Source organism: Oncorhynchus gorbuscha, linkage group LG25 (assembly GCF_021184085.1).
Source record: "Oncorhynchus gorbuscha isolate QuinsamMale2020 ecotype Even-year linkage group LG25, OgorEven_v1.0, whole genome shotgun sequence".
In the NCBI taxonomy this organism is placed as follows: domain Eukaryota; kingdom Metazoa; phylum Chordata; class Actinopteri; order Salmoniformes; family Salmonidae; genus Oncorhynchus; species Oncorhynchus gorbuscha.
This window is the reverse complement of record NC_060197.1, coordinates 51,403,799-51,426,383: the sequence shown is the minus strand read 5'-3', so window position 1 is coordinate 51,426,383 and position 22,585 is coordinate 51,403,799. Positions and strand designations below refer to the sequence as shown.

At 49.0% G+C, this 22,585-nt stretch overlaps 1 protein-coding gene across 1 annotated transcript in view; it reads left to right on the top strand.

Annotated features, from left to right (window-relative positions):
- The window catches only part of LOC124013897 (F-box only protein 41-like), a 64,944-nt gene that overhangs the window by 9,296 nt on the left and 33,063 nt on the right, over nucleotides 1-22,585 (top strand). The window contains exons 2-5 of the mRNA XM_046328448.1: nucleotides 14,869-15,898; nucleotides 20,413-20,806; nucleotides 21,139-21,200; nucleotides 22,162-22,487. Coding sequence (XP_046184404.1) covers nucleotides 15,084-15,898; nucleotides 20,413-20,806; nucleotides 21,139-21,200; nucleotides 22,162-22,487 — 1,597 coding nt within the window. The 5' untranslated portion in view covers nucleotides 14,869-15,083. The remainder of the gene's footprint in view (nucleotides 1-14,868; nucleotides 15,899-20,412; nucleotides 20,807-21,138; nucleotides 21,201-22,161; nucleotides 22,488-22,585) is intronic.

Sequence of the window (22,585 nt, the reverse complement as noted above, 5' to 3'; positions counted from 1 at the left end):
GTCTAAAGCGTTCCACAGGTCTAAAGCAGGGATGCTGGTCCATGCAGACTCTACAAGGTGTCTAAAGCCATGTGGACTCTAGGGATGCTGGTCCATGTGGACTCTACAAGGTGTCTAAAGCAAGGTGTCTAAAGCAATGCTGGTCCATGCAGGGATGTTCCTCAGGGATGCTGGTCCATGTTGAATCTACAAGGTGTCTAAAGCTCTACTCTAAAGGTGTCTAAAGCAGGGATGCTGGTCCATGTGGACTCTACAAGGTGTCTAAAGCAGGGATGCTGGTCCATGTGGACTCTACAAGGTGTCTAAAGCAGGGATGCTGGTCCATGCGGACTCTACAAGGTGTCTAAAGCAGGGATGCTGGTCCATGCAGACTCTACAAGGTGTCTAAAGCAGGGATGCTGGTCCATGTGGACTCTACAAGGTGTCTAAAGCAGGGATACTGGTCCATGTGGACTCTACAAGGTGTCTAAAGCAGGGATGCTGGTCCATGTGGACTCTACAAGGTGTCTAAAGCAGGGATGCTGGTCCATGCGGACTCTACAAGGTGTCTAAAGCAGGGATGCTGGTCCATGCAGACTCTACAAGATGTCTAAAGCAGGGATGCTGGTCCATGCGGACTCTACAAGGTGTCTAAAGCGTTCCTCAGGGATGCTGGTCCATGTGGACTCTACAAGGTGTCTAAAGCAGGGATACTGGCCCATGTGAACTCTACAAGGTGTCTAAAGCAGGGATACTGGTCCATGTGGACTCTACAAGGTGTCTAAAGCAGGGATACTGGTCCATGTTGACTCTACAAGGTGTCTAAAGCAGGGATACTGTTCCATGTGAACTCTACATGGTGTCTAAAGCGTTCCACAGGGATGCTGGTCTATGTTGTCTCTACAAGGTGTTGATAGCGTTCCACAGGGATGCTGGTCCATGTTGACTCTACAAGGTGTCTAAAGCGTTCCACAGGGATACTGGTCCATGTTGACTCTACAAGGTGTCTAAAGCGTTCCACAGGGATGCTGGCCCATGTTGACTCTACAAGGTGTCTAAAGTGTTCTACAGGGATGCTGGCCCATGTTAACTCTACAAGGTGTCTAAAGCGTTCCACAGGGATGCTGGTCCATGTTGACTCTACAAGGTGTCTAAAGCGTTCCACAGGGATGCTGGCCCATGTTGACTCTACAAGGTGTTGAAAGCGTTCCACAGGGATGCTGGCCCATGTTGACTCTACAAGGTGTTGAAAGCGTTCCACAGGGATGCTGGTCCATGTTGACTCTACAAGGTGTCTAAAGTGTTCCACAGGGATGCTGGCCCATGTTGACTCCAGGGATACTGGCCCATGTTGCCTCCAGGGATGCTGGCCCATGTTGCCTCCAGGGATACTGGCCCATGTTGACTCCAGGGATACTGGCCCATGTTGCCTCCAGGGATGCTGGCCCATGTGGACTCCAATGCTTCCCCCAGTTGTCAAGTTGGCTGGATGTCCATTGGGTGGTGGACCATTCTTGATACACACAGGAAACTGTTGAGTGTGAAAAAACAGCAGCGTTGCAGTTCTTGACACAAACCGGTGCTCCTCGCACCTAAACCATACCCTGTTCAAAGGGGCTTACATATTTTGTCTTACCCATTCACCCTCTGAATGACACACACACAATCCATGTCGCAATTGTCTCAAGTCTTAAAAATCCTTCTTTAACCAGTCTCCTCCCCTTCATCTACACTGATTGAAGTGGATTCAACAAGTGACATCAATAAGGGATCATAGTTTTCACCTGGATTCACCTGGTCAGTATTATGGAAAGAGAAGGTGTTCCTAATGTTTTGTCCATTCAGTGTACATAGGGTGTCATTTGGAACGTAGTATCTCCACACAAGTCTGTCTGACCCAGATCAGTCTCCACATCACTCTGTCTGACCCAGATCAGTCTCAACATCACTCTGTCTGACCCAGATCAGTCTCCACATCACTCTGTCTGACCCAGATCAGTCTCAACATCACTCTGTCTGACCCAGATCAGTCTCCACATCACTCTGCCTGACCCAGATCAGTCTCCACATCACTCTGCCTGACCCAGATCAGTCTCTACATCATTCTTCCTGACCCAGATCAGTCTCCACATCACTCTATCTGACCCAGATCAGTCTCCACATCACTCTACCTGACCCATATCAGTCTCCACATCACTCTGTCTGACCCAGATCAGTCTCCACATCACTCTGTCTGACCCAGATCAGTCTCCACATCACTCTGTCTGACCCAGATCAGTCTCCACATTACTCTGTCTGACCCAGACAAGTCTCCACATCACTCTGTCTGACCCAGATCAGTCTCCACATCACTCTGTCTGACCCAGATCAGTTTCCACATCACTCTGTCTGACCCAGATCAGTCTCAACATCACTCTGTCTGACCCAGATCAGTCTCCACATCACTCTGTCTGACCCAGATCAGTCTCCACATCACTCTACCTGACCCAGATCAGTCTCCACATCACTCTGTCTGACCCAGATCAGTCTCCACATCACTCTGCCTGACCCAGATCAGTCTTCACATCACTCTGTCTGACCCAGATCAGTCTCCACATCACTCTGTCTGACCCAGATCAGTCTCCACATCACTCTGTCTGACCCAGATCAGTCTCCACATCACTCTGTCTGACCCAGATCAGTCTCCACATCACTCTGTCTGACCCAGATCAGTCTCCACATCACTCTGTCTGACCCAGATCAGTCTCCACATCACTCTACCTGACCCAGATCAGTCTCTACATCACTCTGTCTGACCCAGATCAGTCTCCACATCACTCTGTCTGACCCAGATCAGTCTCTACATCATTCTGTCTGACCCAGATCAGTCTCCACATCATTCTGTCTGACCCAGATCAGTCTCCACATCACTCTACCTGACCCAGATCAGTCTCCACATCACTCTGTCTGACCCAGATCAGTCTCCACATCACTCTGTCTGACCCAGATCAGTCTCAACATTACTCTGTCTGACCCAGATCAGTCTCCACATCACTCTGTCTGACCCAGATCAGTCTCCACATCACTCTACCTGACCCAGATCAGTCTCCACATCACTCTGTCTGACCCAGATCAGTCTCCACATCACTCTGTCTGACCCAGATCAGTCTCCACATCACTCTGTCTGACCCAGATCAGTCTCCACATCACTCTGTCTGACCCAGATCAGTCTCCACATCACTCTGCCTGACCCAGATCAGTCTCCACATCACTCTGTCTGACCCAGATCAGTTTCCTCATCACTCTGTCTGACCCAGATCAGTCTCAACATCACTCTGTCTGACCCAGATCAGTCTCCACATCACTCTGTCTGACCCAGATCAGTCTCCACATCACTCTGTCTGACCCAGATCAGTCTCCACATCACTCTGTCTGACCCAGATCAGTCTCCACATCACTCTGCCTGACCCAGATCAGTCTCACATCAGTCTGTCTGACCCAGATCAGTCTCCACATCACTCTACCTGACCCAGATCAGTCTCCACATCACTCTGTCCTGACCCAGATCAGTCTCCACATCACTCTGTCTGACCCAGATCAGTCTCCACATCACTCTACCTGACCCAGATCAGTCTCCACATCACTCTACCTGACCCAGATCAGTCTCCACATCACTCTACCTGACCCAGATCAGTCTCCACATCACTCTACCTGACCCAGATCAGTCTCCACATCAATCTACCTGACCCAGACAAGTCTCCACATCACTCTGTCTGACCCAGATCAGTCTCCACATCACTCTGTCTGACCCAGATCAGTCTCCACATCACTCTGTCTGACCCATATCAGTCTCCACATCACTCTACCTGACCCAGATCAGTCTCCACATCACTCTGTCTGACCCAGATCAGTCTCCACATCACTCTGTCTGACCCAGATCAGTCTCCACATCACTCTGTCTGACCCAGACAAGTCTCCACATCACTCTGTCTGACCCATATCAGTCTCCACATCACTCTACCTGACCCAGATCAGTCTCCACATCACTCTGTCTGACCCAGATCAGTCTCCACATCACTCTGTCTGACCCAGATCAGTCTCCACATCACTCTGTCTGACGCAGACAAGTCTCCACATCACTCTGTCTGACCCAGACAAGTCTCCACATCACTCTGCCTGACCCAGATCAGTCTCCACATCACTCTGTCTGACCCAGATCAGTTTCCTCATCACTCTGTCTGACCCAGATCAGTCTCAACATCACTCTGTCTGACCCAGATCAGTCTCCACATCACTCTGTCTGACCCATATCAGTCTCCACATCACTCTACCTGACCCAGATCAGTCTCCACATCACTCTGTCTGACCCAGATCAGTCTCCACATCCTCTGCCTGACCCAGATCAGTCTTCACATCAGTCTGTTCTGACCTAAGTCTCCAGACATTAATTAATGACCCATATCAGTCTCCACATCACTCTGTCTGACCCAGATCAGTCTCCACATCACTCTGTCTGACCCAGATCAGTCTCCACACCACTCTACCTGACCCAGATCAGTCTCCACACCACTCTACCTGACCCAGATCAGTCTCCACACCACTCTACCTGACCCATATCAGTCTCCACATCACTCTACCTGACCCAGATCAGTCTCCACATCACTCTACCTGACCCAGACAAGTCTCCACATCACTCTGTCTGACCCAGATCAGTGCTCCACATCACTCTGTCTTACCCAGATCAGTCTCCACATCACTCTGTCTGACCCATATCAGTCTCCAATCACTCTACCTGACACAGATCAGTCTCCACATCACTCTGTCTGACCCAGATCAGTCTCCACATCACTCTGTCTGACCCAGATCAGTCTCCACATCACTCTGTCTGACCCAGACAAGTCTCCACATCACTCTGTCTGACCCAGACAAGTCTCCACATCACTCTGCCTGACCCAGATCAGTCTCCACATCACTCTGTCTGACCCAGATCAGTTTCCTCATCACTCTGTCTGACCCAGATCAGTCTCAACATCATTCTGTCTGACCCAGATCAGTCTCCACATCACTCTGTCTGACCCATATCAGTCTCACATCAGTCTACCTGACCCAGATCAGTCTCCACATCACTCTGTCTGACACAGATCAGTCTCCACATCACTCTGCCTGACCCAGATCAGTCTTCACATCAGTCTGTCGGACCCAGATCAGTCTCCACATCACTCTGTCTGACCCAGATCAGTCTCCACACCACTCTACCTGACCCAGATCAGTCTCCACACCACTCTACCTGACCCAGATCAGTCTCCACACCACTCTACCTGACCCATATCAGTCTCCACATCACTCTACCTGACCCAGATCAGTCTCACATCACTCTACCTGACCCAGATCAGTCTCCACATCACTCTGTCTGACACAGATCAGTCTCCACATCACTCTGCCTGACCCAGATCAGTCTTCACATCAGTCTGTCGGACCCAGATCAGTCTCCACATCACTCTGTCTGACCCAGATCAGTCTCCACACCACTCTACCTGGAGATCAGTCTCCACACCACTCTACCTGACCCAGATCAGTCTCCACACCACTCTACCTGACCCATATCAGTCTCCACATCACTCTACCTGACCCAGATCTGTCTCCACATCCTCTACCTGACCCTGACAAGTCTCACATCACTCTGTCTGACCCAGATCAGTCTCCACAACTCTGTCTGACCCAGATCAGTCTCCACATCACTCTGTCTGACCCAGATCAGTCTCCACATCACTCTGTCTGACCCAGATCAGTCTCCACATTACTCTGTCTGACCCAGACAAGTCTCCACATCACTGTCTGACCCAGATCAGTCTCCACATCACTCTGTCTGACCCAGATCAGTTTCCACATCACTCTGTCTGACCCAGATCAGTCTCAACATCACTCTGTCTGACCCAGATCAGTCTCCACATCACTCTGTCTGACCCATATCAGTCTCCACATCACTCTACCTGACCCAGATCAGTCTCCACATCACTCTGTCCGACCCAGATCAGTCTCCACATCACTCTGCCTGACCCAGATCAGTCTTCACATCAGTCTGTCGGACCCAGATCAGTCTCCACGTCACTCTGTCTGACCCAGATCAGTCTCCACATCACCCTACCTGACCCAGATCAGTCTCCACATTACTCTACCTGACCCAGATCAGTCTCCACATCACTCTGTCTGACCCAGATCAGTCTCCACACCACTCTGTCTGACCCAGATCAGTCTCCACATCACTCTGTCTGACCCAGATCAGTCTCCACATCACTCTGTCTGACCCAGATCAGTCTCCAATGTACTCTACCTGACCCAGATCAGTCTCCACATCACTCTGTCTGACCCAGATCAGTCTCAACATTACTCTGTCTGACCCAGATCAGTCTCCACATCACTCTGTCTGACCCAGATCAGTCTCCACATCACTCTACCTGACCCAGATCAGTCTCCACATCACTCTGTCTGACCCAGATCAGTCTCCACATCACTCTGTCTGACCCAGATCAGTCTCCACATCACCCTGTCTGACCCAGAAAAAGTCTCCACATCACTCTGTCTGACCCAGACAAGTCTCCACATCACTCTGCCTGACCCAGATCAGTCTCCACATCACTCTGTCTGACCCAGATCAGTCTCCACATCACTCTGTCTGACCCATATCAGTCTCCACATCACTCTACCTGACCCAGATCAGTCTCCACATCACTCTGTCTGACCCAGATCAGTCTCCACATCACTCTGTCTGACCCAGATCAGTCTCCACATCACCCTGTCTGACCCAGAAAAGTCTCCACATCACTCTGTCTGACCCAGACAAGTCTCCACATCACTCTGCCTGACCCAGATCAGTCTCCACATCACTCTGTCTGACCCAGATCAGTCTCCACATCACCCTGTCTGACCCAGATCAGTCTCAACATCACTCTGTCTGACCCATATCAGTCTCCACATCACTCTGTCTGACCCATATCAGTCTCCACATCACTCTACCTGACCCAGATCAGTCTCCACATCACTCTGTCTGACCCAGATCAGTCTCCACATCACTCTGCCTGACCCAGATCAGTCTTCACATCAGTCTGTCGGACCCAGCTCAGTCTCCACACCACTCTACCTGACCCATATCAGTCTCCACATCACTCTGTCTGACCCAGATCAGTCTCCACATCACTCTGTCTGACCCAGATCAGTCTCCACACCACTCTACCTGACCCAGATCAGTCTCCACACCACTCTACCTGACCCAGATCAGTCTCCACACCACTCTACCTGACCCATATCAGTCTCCACATCACTCTACCTGACCCAGATCAGTCTCCACATCACTCTACCTGACCCAGACAAGTCTCCACATCACTCTGTCTGACCCAGATCAGTCTCCACATCACTCTGTCTGACCCAGATCAGTCTCCACATCACTCTGTCTGACCCATATCAGTCTCCACATCACTCTACCTGACACAGATCAGTCTCCACATCACTCTGTCTGACCCAGATCAGTCTCCACATCACTCTGTCTGACCCAGATCAGTCTCCACATCACTCTGTCTGACCCAGACAAGTCTCCACATCACTCTGTCTGACCCAGACAAGTCTCCACATCACTCTGCCTGACCCAGATCAGTCTCCACATCACTCTGTCTGACCCAGATCAGTTTCCTCATCACTCTGTCTGACCCAGATCAGTCTCAACATCATTCTGTCTGACCCAGATCAGTCTCCACATCACTCTGTCTGACCCATATCAGTCTCCACATCACTCTACCTGACCCAGATCAGTCTCCACATCACTCTGTCTGACACAGATCAGTCTCCACATCACTCTGCCTGACCCAGATCAGTCTTCACATCAGTCTGTCGGACCCAGATCAGTCTCCACATCACTCTGTCTGACCCAGATCAGTCTCCACACCACTCTACCTGACCCAGATCAGTCTCCACACCACTCTACCTGACCCAGATCAGTCTCCACACCACTCTACCTGACCCATATCAGACTCCACATCACTCTACCTGACCCAGATCAGTCTCCACATCACTCTACCTGACCCAGATCAGTCTCCACATCACTCTGTCTGACACAGATCAGTCTCCACATCACTCTGCCTGACCCAGATCAGTCTTCACATCAGTCTGTCGGACCCAGATCAGTCTCCACATCACTCTGTCTGACCCAGATCAGTCTCCACACCACTCTACCTGACCCAGATCAGTCTCCACACCACTCTACCTGACCCAGATCAGTCTCCACACCACTCTACCTGACCCATATCAGTCTCCACATCACTCTACCTGACCCAGATCAGTCTCCACATCACTCTACCTGACCCAGACAAGTCTCCACATCACTCTGTCTGACCCAGATCAGTCTCCACATCACTCTGTCTGACCCAGATCAGTCTCCACATCACTCTGTCTGACCCAGATCAGTCTCCACATCACTCTGTCTGACCCAGATCAGTCTCCACATTACTCTGTCTGACCCAGACAAGTCTCCACATCACTCTGTCTGACCCAGATCAGTCTCCACATCACTCTGTCTGACCCAGATCAGTTTCCACATCACTCTGTCTGACCCAGATCAGTCTCAACATCACTCTGTCTGACCCAGATCAGTCTCCACATCACTCTGTCTGACCCATATCAGTCTCCACATCACTCTACCTGACCCAGATCAGTCTCCACATCACTCTGTCCGACCCAGATCAGTCTCCACATCACTCTGCCTGACCCAGATCAGTCTTCACATCAGTCTGTCGGACCCAGATCAGTCTCCACGTCACTCTGTCTGACCCAGATCAGTCTCCACATCACCCTACCTGACCCAGATCAGTCTCCACATCACTCTGTCTGACCCAGATCAGTCTCCACATCACTCTGTCTGACCCAGATCAGTCTCCACATCACTCTGTCTGACCCAGATCAGTCTCCACATCACTCTGTCTGACCCAGATCAGTCTCCACATTACTCTACCTGACCCAGATCAGTCTCCACATCACTCTGTCTGACCCAGATCAGTCTCCCATCACTCTGTCTGACCCAGATCAGTCTCCACATCACTCTGTCTGACCCAGATCAGTCTCCACATTACTCTACCTGACCCAGATCAGTCTCCACATCACTCTGTCTGACCCAGATCAGTCTCCACACCACTCTGTCTGACCCAGATCAGTCTCCACATCACTCTGTCTGACCCAGATCAGTCTCCACATCACTCTGTCTGACCCAGATCAGTCTCCACATTACTCTACCTGACCCAGATCAGTCTCCACATCACTCTGTCTGACCCAGATCAGTCTCAACATTACTCTGTCTGACCCAGATCAGTCTCCACATCACTCTGTCTGACCCATATCAGTCTCCACATCACTCTACCTGACCCAGATCAGTCTCCACATCACTCTGTCTGACCCAGATCAGTCTCCACATCACTCTGTCTGACCCAGATCAGTCTCCACATCACCCTGTCTGACCCAGAAAAGTCTCCACATCACTCTGTCTGACCCAGACAAGTCTCCACATCACTCTGCCTGACCCAGATCAGTCTCCACATCACTCTGTCTGACCCAGATCAGTCTCCACATCACTCTGTCTGACCCATATCAGTCTCCACATCACTCTACCTGACCCAGATCAGTCTCCACATCACTCTGTCTGACCCAGATCAGTCTCCACATCACTCTGTCTGACCCAGATCAGTCTCCACATCACCCTGTCTGACCCAGAAAAGTCTCCACATCACTCTGTCTGACCCAGACAAGTCTCCACATCACTCTGCCTGACCCAGATCAGTCTCCACATCACTCTGTCTGACCCAGATCAGTCTCCACATCACCCTGTCTGACCCAGAAAAGTCTCCACATCACTCTGTCTGACCCAGACAAGTCTCCACATCACTCTGCCTGACCCAGATCAGTCTCAACATCACTCTGTCTGACCCAGATCAGTCTCCACATCACTCTGTCTGACCCATATCAGTCTCCACATCACTCTACCTGACCCAGATCAGTCTCCACATCACTCTGTCTGACCCAGATCAGTCTCCACATCACTCTGCCTGACCCAGATCAGTCTTCACATCAGTCTGTCGGACCCAGATCAGTCTCCACACCACTCTACCTGACCCATATCAGTCTCCACATCACTCTGTCTGACCCAGATCAGTCTCCACATCACTCTGTCTGACCCAGATCAGTCTCCACACCACTCTACCTGACCCAGATCAGTCTCCACACCACTCTACCTGACCCAGATCAGTCTCCACACCACTCTACCTGACCCATATCAGTCTCCACATCACTCTACCTGACCCATATCAGTCTCCACATCACTCTACCTGACCCAGATCAGTCTCCACATCACTCTGTCTGACCCAGATCATCTCACATCACTCTGTCTGACCCAGATCAGTCTCCACACTCTGTAGCCACAGCAGAGAGAGAAGCAGAGGCTCACTCTGTCTGACCCAGATCAGTCTCCACATTACTCTACCTGACCCAGATCAGTCTCCACATCACTCTGTCTGACCCAGATCAGTCTCCACATCACTCTGTCTGACCCAGATCAGTCTCAACATCACTCTGTCTGACCCAGATCAGTCTCCACATCACTCTGTCTGACCCATATCAGTCTCCACATCACTCTACCTGACCCAGATCAGTCTCCACATCACTCTGTCTGACCCAGATCAGTCTCCACATCACTCTGCCTGACCCAGATCAGTCTTCACATCAGTCTGTCAGACCCAGATCAGTCTCAACATCACTCTGTCTGACCCAGATCAGTCTCCATATCACTCTGTCTGACCCATATCAGTCTCCACATCACTCTACCTGACCCAGATCAGTCTCCACATCACTCTGTCTGACCCAGATCAGTCTCCACATCACTCTGTCTGACCCAGATCAGTCTCCACATCACTCTGTCTGACCCATATCAGTCTCCACATCACTCTACCTGACCCAGATCAGTCTCCACATCACTCTGTCTGACCCAGATCAGTCTCCACATCACTCTGTCTGACCCAGACAAGTCTCCACATCACTCTGTCTGACCCAGACAAGTCTCCACATCACTCTGCCTGACCCAGATCAGTCTCCACATCACTCTGTCTGACCCAGATCAGTTTCCTCATCACTCTGTCTGACCCAGATCAGTCTCAACATCATTCTGTCTGACCCAGATCAGTCTCCACATCACTCTGTCTGACCCATATCAGTCTCCACATCACTCTACCTGACCCAGATCAGTCTCCACATCACTCTGTCTGACACAGATCAGTCTCCACATCACTCTGCCTGACCCAGATCAGTCTTCACATCAGTCTGTCGGACCCAGATCAGTCTCCACATCACTCTGTCTGACCCAGATCAGTCTCCACATCACTCTGTCTGACCCAGATCAGTCTCCACACCACTCTACCTGACCCAGATCAGTCTCCACACCACTCTACCTGACCCAGATCAGTCTCCACACCACTCTACCTGACCCATATCAGTCTCCACATCACTCTACCTGACCCAGATCAGTCTCCACATCACTCTACCTGACCCAGATCAGTCTCCACACCACTCTACCTGACCCAGATCAGTCTCCACACCACTCTACCTGACCCATATCAGTCTCCACATCACTCTGCCTGACCCAGATCAGTCTTCACATCAGTCTGTCGGACCCAGATCAGTCTCCACGTCACTCTGTCTGACCCAGATCAGTCTACACATCACCCTACCTGACCCAGATCAGTCTCCACATCACTCTGTCTGACCCAGATCAGTCTCCACATCACTCTGTCTGACCCAGATCAGTCTCCACATCACTCTGTCTGACCCAGATCAGTCTCCACATCACTCTGTCTGACCCAGATCAGTCTCCACATTACTCTACCTGACCCAGATCAGTCTCCACATCACTCTGTCTGACCCAGATCAGTCTCCACATCACTCTGTCTGACCCAGATCAGTCTCCACATCACTCTGTCTGACCCAGATCAGTCTCCACATTACTCTACCTGACCCAGATCAGTCTCCACATCACTCTGTCTGACCCAGATCAGTCTCCACACCACTCTGTCTGACCCAGATCAGTCTCCACATCACTCTGTCTGACCCAGATCAGTCTCCACATCACTCTGTCTGACCCAGATCAGTCTCCACATTACTCTACCTGACCCAGATCAGTCTCCACATCACTCTGTCTGACCCAGATCAGTCTCAACATTACTCTGTCTGACCCAGATCAGTCTCCACATCACTCTGTCTGACCCATATCAGTCTCCACATCACTCTACCTGACCCAGATCAGTCTCCACATCACTCTGTCTGACCCAGAAAAGTCTCCACATCACTCTGTCTGACCCAGAAAAGTCTCCACATCACTCTGTCTGACCCAGACAAGTCTCCACATCACTCTGCCTGACCCAGATCAGTCTCCACATCACTCTGTCTGACCCAGATCAGTTTCCTCATCACTCTGTCTGACCCAGATCAGTCTCAACATCACTCTGTCTGACCCAGATCAGTCTCCACATCACTCTGTCTGACCCATATCAGTCTCCACATCACTCTGTCTGACCCAGATCAGTCTCCACATCACTCTGCCTGACCCAGATCAGTCTTCACATCAGTCTGTCGGACCCAGATCAGTCTCCACACCACTCTACCTGACCCATATCAGTCTCCACATCACTCTGTCTGACCCAGATCAGTCTCCACATCACTCTGTCTGACCCAGATCAGTCTCCACATCACTCTACCTGACCCAGATCAGTCTCCACATCACTCTGCCTGACCCAGATCAGTCTTCACATCAGTCTGTCGGACCCAGATCAGTCTCCACATCACTCTGTCTGACCAAGATCAGTCTCCACATCACTCTGTCTGACCCAGATCAGTCTCCACATCACTCTGTCTGACCCAGATCAGTCTCCACATCACTCTGTCTGACCCAGATCAGTCTCCACATTACTCTACCTGACCCAGATCAGTCTCCACATCACTCTGTCTGACCCAGATCAGTCTCCACATCACTCTACCTGACCCAGATCAGTCTCCACATCACTCTGTCTGACCCAGATCAGTCTCCACATCACTCTGCCTGACCCAGACCAGTCTTCACATCAGTCTGTCGGACCCAGATCAGTCTCCACATCACTCTGTCTGACCAAGATCAGTCTCCACATCACTCTGTCTGACCCAGATCAGTCTCCACATCACTCTGTCTGACCCAGATCAGTCTCCACATTACTCTACCTGACCCAGATCAGTCTCCACATCACTCTGTCTGACCCAGATCAGTCTCCACATCACTCTGTCTGACCCAGATCAGTCTCCACATCACTCTGTCTGACCCAGATCAGTCTCCACATCACTCTGTCTGACCCAGATCAGTCTCCACATCACTCTGTCTGACCCAGATCAGTCTCCACATCACTCTGTCTGACCCAGATCAGTCTCCACATCACTCTGTCTGACCCAGATCAGTCTCCACATCACTCTGTCTGACCCAGATCAGTCTCCACATCACTCTGTCTGACCCAGATCAGTCTCCACATTACTCTGTCTGACCCAGATCAGTCTCCATATCACTCTGTCCGACCCAGATCAGTCTCCACATCACTCTACCTGACCCAGATCATTCTCCACATCACTCTGTCTGACCCAGATCAGTCTCCACATCACTCTGCCTGACCCATATCAGTCTTCACATCAGTCTGTCAGACCCAGATCAGTCTCCACATCACCCTACCTGACCCAGATCAGTCTCCACATCACCCTACCTGACCCAGATCACTCTCCACATCACTCTGTCTGACCCAGATCAGTCTCCACATCACTCTGTCTGACCCAGATCAGTCTCCACATTACTCTACCTGACCCAGATCAGTCTCCACATCACTCTACCTGACCCAGATCAGTCTCCACATCACTCGACCTGACCCAGATCAGTCTCCACATCACTCTACCTGACCCAGATCAGTGTCCACATCACTCTACCTCCCTCTCTTCCCTCTTCTCCTCCTCCCTCTCCTCTCTCTGACCTATCTCCTTCCCCCTCCTCCCTCTCCTCTCTCTGACCTCTCTCCTTCCCCCTCCTCCCTCTCCTCTCTCTGACCTCTCTCCTTCCCCCCTCCTCCCTCTCCTCTTTCTGACCTCTCCCTTCCCCCTCCTCCCTCTCCTCTTTCTGACCTCTCTCCTCTCCTTCTCTGACCTCTCTCCTTCCCCCTCCTCCCTCTCCTGACTGACCTCTCTCCTTCCCCCTTCTCCTGACCTCTCTCCTTCCCCCTCCTCCTCCCTCTCCTCTGACCTGACCTCTCCCTTCCCCCTCCTCCCTCTCCTCTCTCTGACCTCTCTCCTTCCCCCTCCTCCCTCTCCTCTCTCTGACCTCTCTCCTTCCCCCTCCTCTCCCTCTCTTCCCGTCTGACCTCTATCCTCTCCCTCGCTTTCTTTCTCATTTTCCTGTTTCTTTCTGGGGAGAAAAAAACTTAAGAGCGAGGTGCAGTTAATCACTGAGTGGTTCATTGTAATACATTTTTAATGACCCACATTGTTGTGAGAGTGACCTATATAGAATAGGGACATAAGGTTTCACATTGTTTAGAGAGTGACCTATATAGAATAGGGACATAATGATTCAGTTCTGATGTTAAAATACTCCAGACATTAATTAATGACCTAATCTGTGTGTGTGTGTGTGTGTGTGTGTGTGTGTGTGTGTGTGTGTGTGTGTGTGTGTGTGTGTGTGTGTGTGTGTGTGTGTGTGTGTGTGTGTGTGTGTGTGTGTGTGTGTGTGTGTGTGTGTGTGTGTGTGTGTGTGTGTGTGTGTGTGTGTGTGTGTGTGTGTGTGTGTGTGTGTGTGTGTGTGTGTGTGCTCTTTCTTCCCATTAGGTTGTATAGGACAGGGTTGTCATCTGACAGACAAACAGAGCGATGAAAGTAGACCATTTTTTCCTAGCCATGATCCTGATGCCCTGTAATCTGTTCTGCAGGTATGGAGTAGTAGAGAGCACTGAACACACCACTGATTGACTTTAACCCCTGACCTCTGACCTCTTATCCCTGGGTGTGTTCGAGGGGATGCCCAGGGAAGTCCGGCGGAAGCGATGGCATCATGTGACCACCCGTACTTCTGCCCTCGCTGCGGAGATGACAAGCGTTTCGACAGCGTACCTGCCCTCCGGTCCCACCTGGTCAGCCGACACACCTACGAGACCCTCCTGGTTCTGTCTCAGGCCCGGGCCAGGAGCTCCAGCCCAGGAACTCTGCTGCCACTCCTCCCCCATGCCGTGGCCCAGCCGAAGCACCCCGTCCTGGGCTCGGAGAGGGAGAGACTCTCTTTCCCCCTGGCCTGCCTGGATCTAGCGTCCTCCTCTGCCTCCACCCAGCTACTCATTGAGATGTTGACCAGGAGAGACCAGGGAGGAGTGTCATCTGGTCCTGGTAATTCTGCTGGTCCTGTAGCTACCTCCTCCTCTACTGCACCTCCTCACAGCACCACGGCCCTGGTCCTGCCTGGCTGCAGGGGAGACAGCCTGCCTGATTTGGGGCTGAGAGGCCTAAGCCGCCGGTGGCTGGGGCCAAGCCTGGGCCTGGAGTTTGGGCTCTGCCTGGACGAGAGCCTCACTCTGGGGCTGGGGATTGACGAGAAGCTGGGGGTGGAGAGGAGTATCGCCAGGACGTTTGCCGAGGTGGAGGAGAGGGTGTCCCAGCATGTGGGCTGTCTGAGGGCGGAGCTAGAGTGTCGAGAGGCGGAGTTAGAGCATGAGAGGCGGGATGCGGCGCGGCTGGAGAGGGAGAAGGAGGAGCTGGAGGACCAGGCTTCCCATCTCTCCCGGCAGGTGGCTGTCTCCGTGGAGATGATGGCCACTCTGAAAAGAGACCTGCAGGGGAAGGACCAGGAGCTGTGTCGCAAGCAGCAGTGAGTGATTATAACGCTTCATAACATCCTTATAACACTTCATAATGTCTACATACGGCAGCCATAAGAGTGATACAACACAAGTCAAGCAGAAACCTACTGTTGCATTATGGTATGTGTAGTCCCATGTCTACTCTTGTATTATGGTATGTGTAGTCCCATGTCTACTGTTGCATTATGGTATGTGCAGTCCCATGTCTACTGTTGCATTATGGTATGTGTAGTCCCATGTCTACTGTTGTATTAAGGTATGTGTAGTCCCATGTCTACTGTTGCATTATGGTATGTGTAGTCCCATGTCTACTGTTGTATTAAGGTATGTGTAGTCCCATGTCTACTGTTGCATTATGGTATGTGTAGTCCCATGTCTACTGTTGTATTGTGGTATGTGTAGTCCCATGTCTACTGTTGTATTAAGGTATGTGTAGTCTAATGTTAATTTTGTATTAAGGTATGTGTAGTCCCATGCCTGTTGTTGCCGTGGATGATGTTGTGTCTTTGGCTATGCCGGATTAAGTGATATGACATGCTATTCTATAAAATAATTTATCCGTAATTAATATTACCTGATTGAGTTAATCATGTAAATGTAATTAACTAGAGTCGGGGCACCACGAAATAATATTTATATTCTAGGGGGAGCCAGAGTAGCTTACCGAGTAGCTTACCAAGCAAGAGGAGCTTTGTGTAGGGGATATCCACTAGGGGAGCCAGAGTAGCTTACCAAGCAAGAGCAGCCCAGACACTCTTTGACTGCAGCTAGCATTTGAAATTGAACATTTATGTTTTATGTTGTACAAACATTCGCTAGCTACATGTCAGGCTAGGCTGGTGTTAGTAGCTAGCTACATGTCAGGCTAGGCTGGTGTTAGTAGCTAGCTACATGTCAGGCTAGGCTGGTGTTAGTAGCTAGCTACATGTCAGGCTAGGCTGGTGTTAGTAGCTAGCTACATGTCAGGCTAGGCTGGTGTTAGTAGCTAGCTACATGTCAGGCTAGGCTGGTGTTAGTAGCTAGCTACATGTCAGGCTAGGCTGGTGTTAGTAGCTAGCTACATGTCAGGCTAGGCTGGTGTTAGTAGCTAGCTACATGTCAGGCTAGTCTGGTGTTATTAGCTAGCTACATGTCAGGCTAGTCTGGTGTTATTAGCTAGCTACATGTCAGGCTAGTCTGGTGTTATTAGCTAGCTACATGTCAGGCTAGTCTGGTGTTATTAGCTAGCCTGACATGTCCGGCTAGTCTGGTGTTATTAGCTCGCTACATGTCAGGCTAGTCTGGTGTTATTAGCTCGCTACATGTCCGGCTAGTCTGGTGTTATTAGCTCGCTACATGTCAAGCTCGTCTGGTGTTCTATGCCTGTTTATAATGCTAGCTACATGTCAGGCTAGTCTGGTGTTATTAGCTAGCCAAATGTCAGGCTAGTCTGGTGTTATTAGCTAGCTACATGTCAGGCTAGTCTGGTGTTATTAGCTAGCCTGACATGTCCGGCTAGTCTGGTGTTATTAGCTCGCTACATGTCAGGCTAGTCTGGTGTTATTAGCTCGCTACATGTCCGGCTAGTCTGGTGTTATTAGCTCGCTACATGTCCGGCTAGTCTGGTGTTATTAGCTCGCTACATGTCAAGCTCGTCTGGTGTTCTATGCCTGTTTATAATGCTAGCTACATGTCAGGCTAGTCTGGTGTTCTATGCCTGTTTATAAATGTTAGCTACATGTCAGGCTAGTCTGGCGTTCTATGCTTTACAAAGCTAAGTTTCAGCCACAGAAGCATAAGCAAACATTTCTCTCTATGTTAGCTTGAACAGCTCCTACTACTCAGGAGAAGGGGGAAAAGAGTTTGTCCACTGAACAGTACAAGAGGACGGTGGAGAATATATCTCTTATCCAACCTGTATTGACGATGAACAATATTTTTTACAATGGCTTTTTCTCAGGCTTTACACCCTGTGCATTATTGTGGATAAATAATTACCTGTCTAACAGAACATAGAGGGTGTTCTTTAATGGAATCTCTCCAACATAATCCAGTTAGAATCAGGAATTCCCCAGGGCAGCTGTCTAGGCACCTTAATTTTTTCAATCTTTACTAACAGCATGCCACTGGCTTTAAGTAAAGCCAGAGTGTCTATGTATGAGCATGACTCAACATTATACATGTCAGCTACTACAGCTACTGAAATGATTGCAAGGTGCAAGGTGGCAAGGAATAAGTTAGTCTGAAATATTTACAGATTTGGGACATATCATTCCCTAAACCCTAAACCTCAACTAAATCTTGTAATGAATAATGTGGAACTTGATCAATTTGAGGTGACTAAATTGCTTGGAGTAACCCTGGATTGTAAACTGTCATGGTCAAAACATACTGATACAACAGTAGCTAAGATGGGGAGAAGTCTGTCCATAATAAAGTGATGCTCTACCTTCTTAACAACACTATCAACAAGGCAGGTCCTACAGGCCCTAGTTTCTACCTTCTTAACAACACTATTAACAAGGCAGGTCCTACAGGCCCTAGTTTCTACCTTCTTAACACTATCAACAAGGCAGGTCCTACAGGCCCTAGTTTCTACCTTCTTAACAACACTATCAACAAGGCAGGTCCTACAGCCCCTAGTTTGTACCTTCTTAACAACACTATCAACAAGGCAGGTCCTAGTTTCTACCTTCTTAACAACACTATCAACAAGGCAGGTCCTACAGGCCCTAGTTTCTACCTTCTTAACACTATCAACAAGGCAGGTCCTACAGCCCCTAGTTTCTACCTTCTTAACACTATGAACAAGGCAGGTCCTACAGGCCCTAGTTTCTACCTTCTTAACAACACTATCAACAAGGCATGTCCTACAGGCCCTAGTGTCTACCTTCTTAACAACACTATCAACAAGGCAGGTCCTACAGGCCCTAGTATTGTCGCACCTGAACTGCTGTTCAGTCGTGAGGTCAGGTGCCACAAAAAGGGTCTTAGGAAAACTGTTCCATATAATTGTTCCTACTAGATACAGGATCTTCCATGTTATTGTTCCTACTAGATACAGGACCTTCCATGTTATTGTTCCTACTAGATACAGGATCTTCCATGTTATTGTTCCTACTAGATACAGGACCTTCCATGTTATTGTTCCTACTAGATACAGGATCTTCCATGTTATTGTTCCTACTAGATACAGGACCTTCCATGGTATTGTTCCTACTAGATACAGGACCTTCCATGTTATTGTTCCTACTAGATACAGGACCTTCCATGTTATTGTTCCTACTAGATACAGGACCTTCCATGTTATTGTTCCTACTAGATACAGGACATTCCATGTTATTGTTCCTACTAGATACAGGACCTTCCATGTTATTGTTCCTACTAGATACAGGACCTTCCATGTTATTGTTCCTACTAGATACAGGACCTTCCATGTTATTGTTCCTACTAGATACAGGACCTTCCATGTTATTGTTCCTACTAGATACAGGACCTTCCATGTTATTGTTCCTACTAGATACAGGACCTTCCATGTTATTGTTCCTACTAGATACAGGACCTTCCATGTTATTGTTCCTACTAGATACAGGACCTTCCATGTTATTGTTCCTACTAGATACAGGATCTTCCATGTTATTGTTCCTACTAGATACAGGACCGTCCATGTTATTGTTCCTACTAGATACAGGACCTTCCATGTTATTGTTCCTACTAGATAGAGGACCTTCCATGTTATTGTTCCTACTAGATACAGGACCTTCCATGTTATTGTTCCTACTAGATACAGGACCTTCCATGTTATTGTTCCTACTAGATACAGGACCTTCCATGTTATTGTTCCTACTAGATACAGGACCTTCCATGTTATTGTTCCTACTAGATACAGGACCTTCCATGTTATTGTTCCTACTAGATACAGGACCTTCCATGTTATTGTTCCTACTAGATACAGGATCTTCCATGTTATTGTTCCTACTAGATACAGGACCTTCCATGTTATTGTTCCTACTAGATACAGGACCTTCCATGTTATTGTTCCTACTAGATACAGGACCTTCCATGTTATTGTTCCTACTAGATACAGGACCTTCCATGTTATTGTTCCTACTAGATACAGGACCTTCCATGTTATTGTTCCTACTAGATACAGGACCTTCCATGTTATTATTCCTACTATGTAGAGATGGTTCACTGTTCCATGTGTTTTGTACTTTAGCTGTTATCTAGAGCGACTTACAGGTAATACATTCATCTTAAAATACAGTAGCTAGGTGGGACTACCAGGTATAGTAAGTACATCTTTCCTCAATGAAATAGCTATCAGCAAAGTCAAGACAGAGAACATCTTGGACTGGGCTGAGCGGGAGCTGCGTCCCCGTATGGGTTGGAGGAGATACCAGAGGTGGCAGAACAAATGTGTGTAGATTCATGAGGAAAAAAATTAAATTTAATCCATTTTAGAATAAGACTGTAACTTAACAAAATGTTTAAATCTGTGTGGGTGGATGTTAACATGTGTATATGTGTATTTATATCACAGGGAGGTGTGTGATATTGAGCGGTTTCTGACAGCCACAGCAGAGAGAGAAGCAGAGGCTAAGCTGCAGCTGCAGACCTTCATAGAGGCTCTGCTGGAACGGGCCGACCGGGCAGAGAGAAAACTGCAGCTACTGGTGGCTACAGACAGACACGCCCACAACGATGACAGACACACCCACAATGATGACAGACACACCCACAATGATGACAGACACACCCACAACGATGACAGACACACCCACAATGATGACAGACACACCCACAATGATAATAGCCGTACATACAATAACGATAGTCACTCCCACAATGGGACTAATGGCCACAGGACCAATGGACACGCCCACAACGGGAGTGAAGACGACATCATCACAGGGTCAAAGTTAATTGGCTACAGGGTGAGAAGGAACAATTTATCTGATCGTTGATTGGCTGAGAAGTCCACATAACCAGTTTCCCATGTCTTGGGGTGATGGCTGGACATTTTGTAGTAATGTTCTCTGCCTCTCTCTCTTGCTTTCTCTCTCTCTCTCTCTCTCTCTCTCTCTCTCTCTCTCTCTCTCTCTCTCTCTCTCTCTCTCTCTCTCTCGCTCTCTCTTTCTCTCCCCATTATCTCTCTCTCTCTCTCTCTACCGCTCTCTCTCACTCTCTCTCTCTCTGTCTCTTTCTCTTTGTTTCTCTCTCTCTCTCTGTCTCTCTTTGTCTCTCTCTCTCATTCTCTCTCTCATAGAGAAGCTACAGTGTATCTGGGTCGCGCAGACTAGGAGACCAGACCTATCACACCAACTATGGGTAGGTACACCTCATTATCCTAATTTATCTGTGTTGATCCTGGATCATCAATTAGCTGTGTTGATCCTAGATCATAATTTAGCTGTGTTGATCCTAGATCATAATTTAGCTGTGTTGATCCTAGATAATAATTTAGCTGTGTTGATCCTAGATCATAATTTAGCTGTGTTGATCCTAGATCATAATTTAGCTGTGTTGATTCTAGATCATCAATTAGCTGTGTTGATCCTAGATCATAATTTAGCTGTGTTGATCCTAGATCATATAATTTAGCTGTGTTGATCCTAGATCATAATTTAGCTGTGTGGATCCTAGATCATAATTTAGCTGTGTGGATCCTAGATCATAATTTAGCTGTGTTGATCCTAGACCATCATTTAGCTGTGTTGATCCTAGACCATCATTTAGCTGTGTTGATCCTAGACCATCATTTAGCTGTGTTGATCCTAGACCATTATTTAGCTGTGTGGATCCTAGATCATCAATTAGCTGTGTTGATCCTAGATCATAATTTAGCTGTGTTGATCCTAGATCATAATTTAGCTGTGTTGATCCTAGATCATATAATTTAGCTGTGTTGATCCTAGATCATAATTTAGCTGTGTGGATCCTAGATCATAATTTAGCTGTGTGGATCCTAGATCATAATTTAGCTGTGTGGATCCTAGATCATAATTTAGCTGTGTTGATCCTAGACCATCATTTAGCTGTGTTGATCCTAGATCATAATTTAGCTGTGTTGATCCTAGATCATCAATTAGCTGTGTTGATCCTAGATCATAATTTAGCTGTGTTGATCCTAGATCATAATTTAGCTGTGTTGATCCTAGATCATAATTTAGCTGTGTTGATCCTATTTTGCTGGATTGTTTATTCAGGATCAACAAACTATAATGCTGATGTAGTGGATATCAGTCTTTGTGGAATCAGGACATGTATCTGTCTCCCTTTCTCTCTCTAGAGCCCCCGCTGGTCGTATGCGGACGCTGTCCCTGGGTTCTGGGGGGTGGGGCAGTGACTCGGTGGGGGGGTGGGCCACACCTCTGGAAGCCCGTTACTACCACGTTCCCTGCTCTACTCGAGAGGCAGGAGAGAGGAGGGACAGGGGGTACAGGCGAACCCCAGAGGGGAGGGGAGGGTGGGGTCAGACCAGGTGGAGGGCACCCCCCAGCACAGAGGAAGAGGAGGAAGAGGATGATGAAGAGGAGGACACATGGTCAGAGGCCTGGAGCACACCTGAGACTCAGAGACACGCCCACGTCAGGCTGGAACACTCACCTGGCTCAGGTAATAACCTTTAACCTTACCAGGCTGGAACACTCACCTGGCTCAGGTAATAACCTTTAACCTAACCAGTCTGGTTAGTTGTCACTCTGAAATGTCCC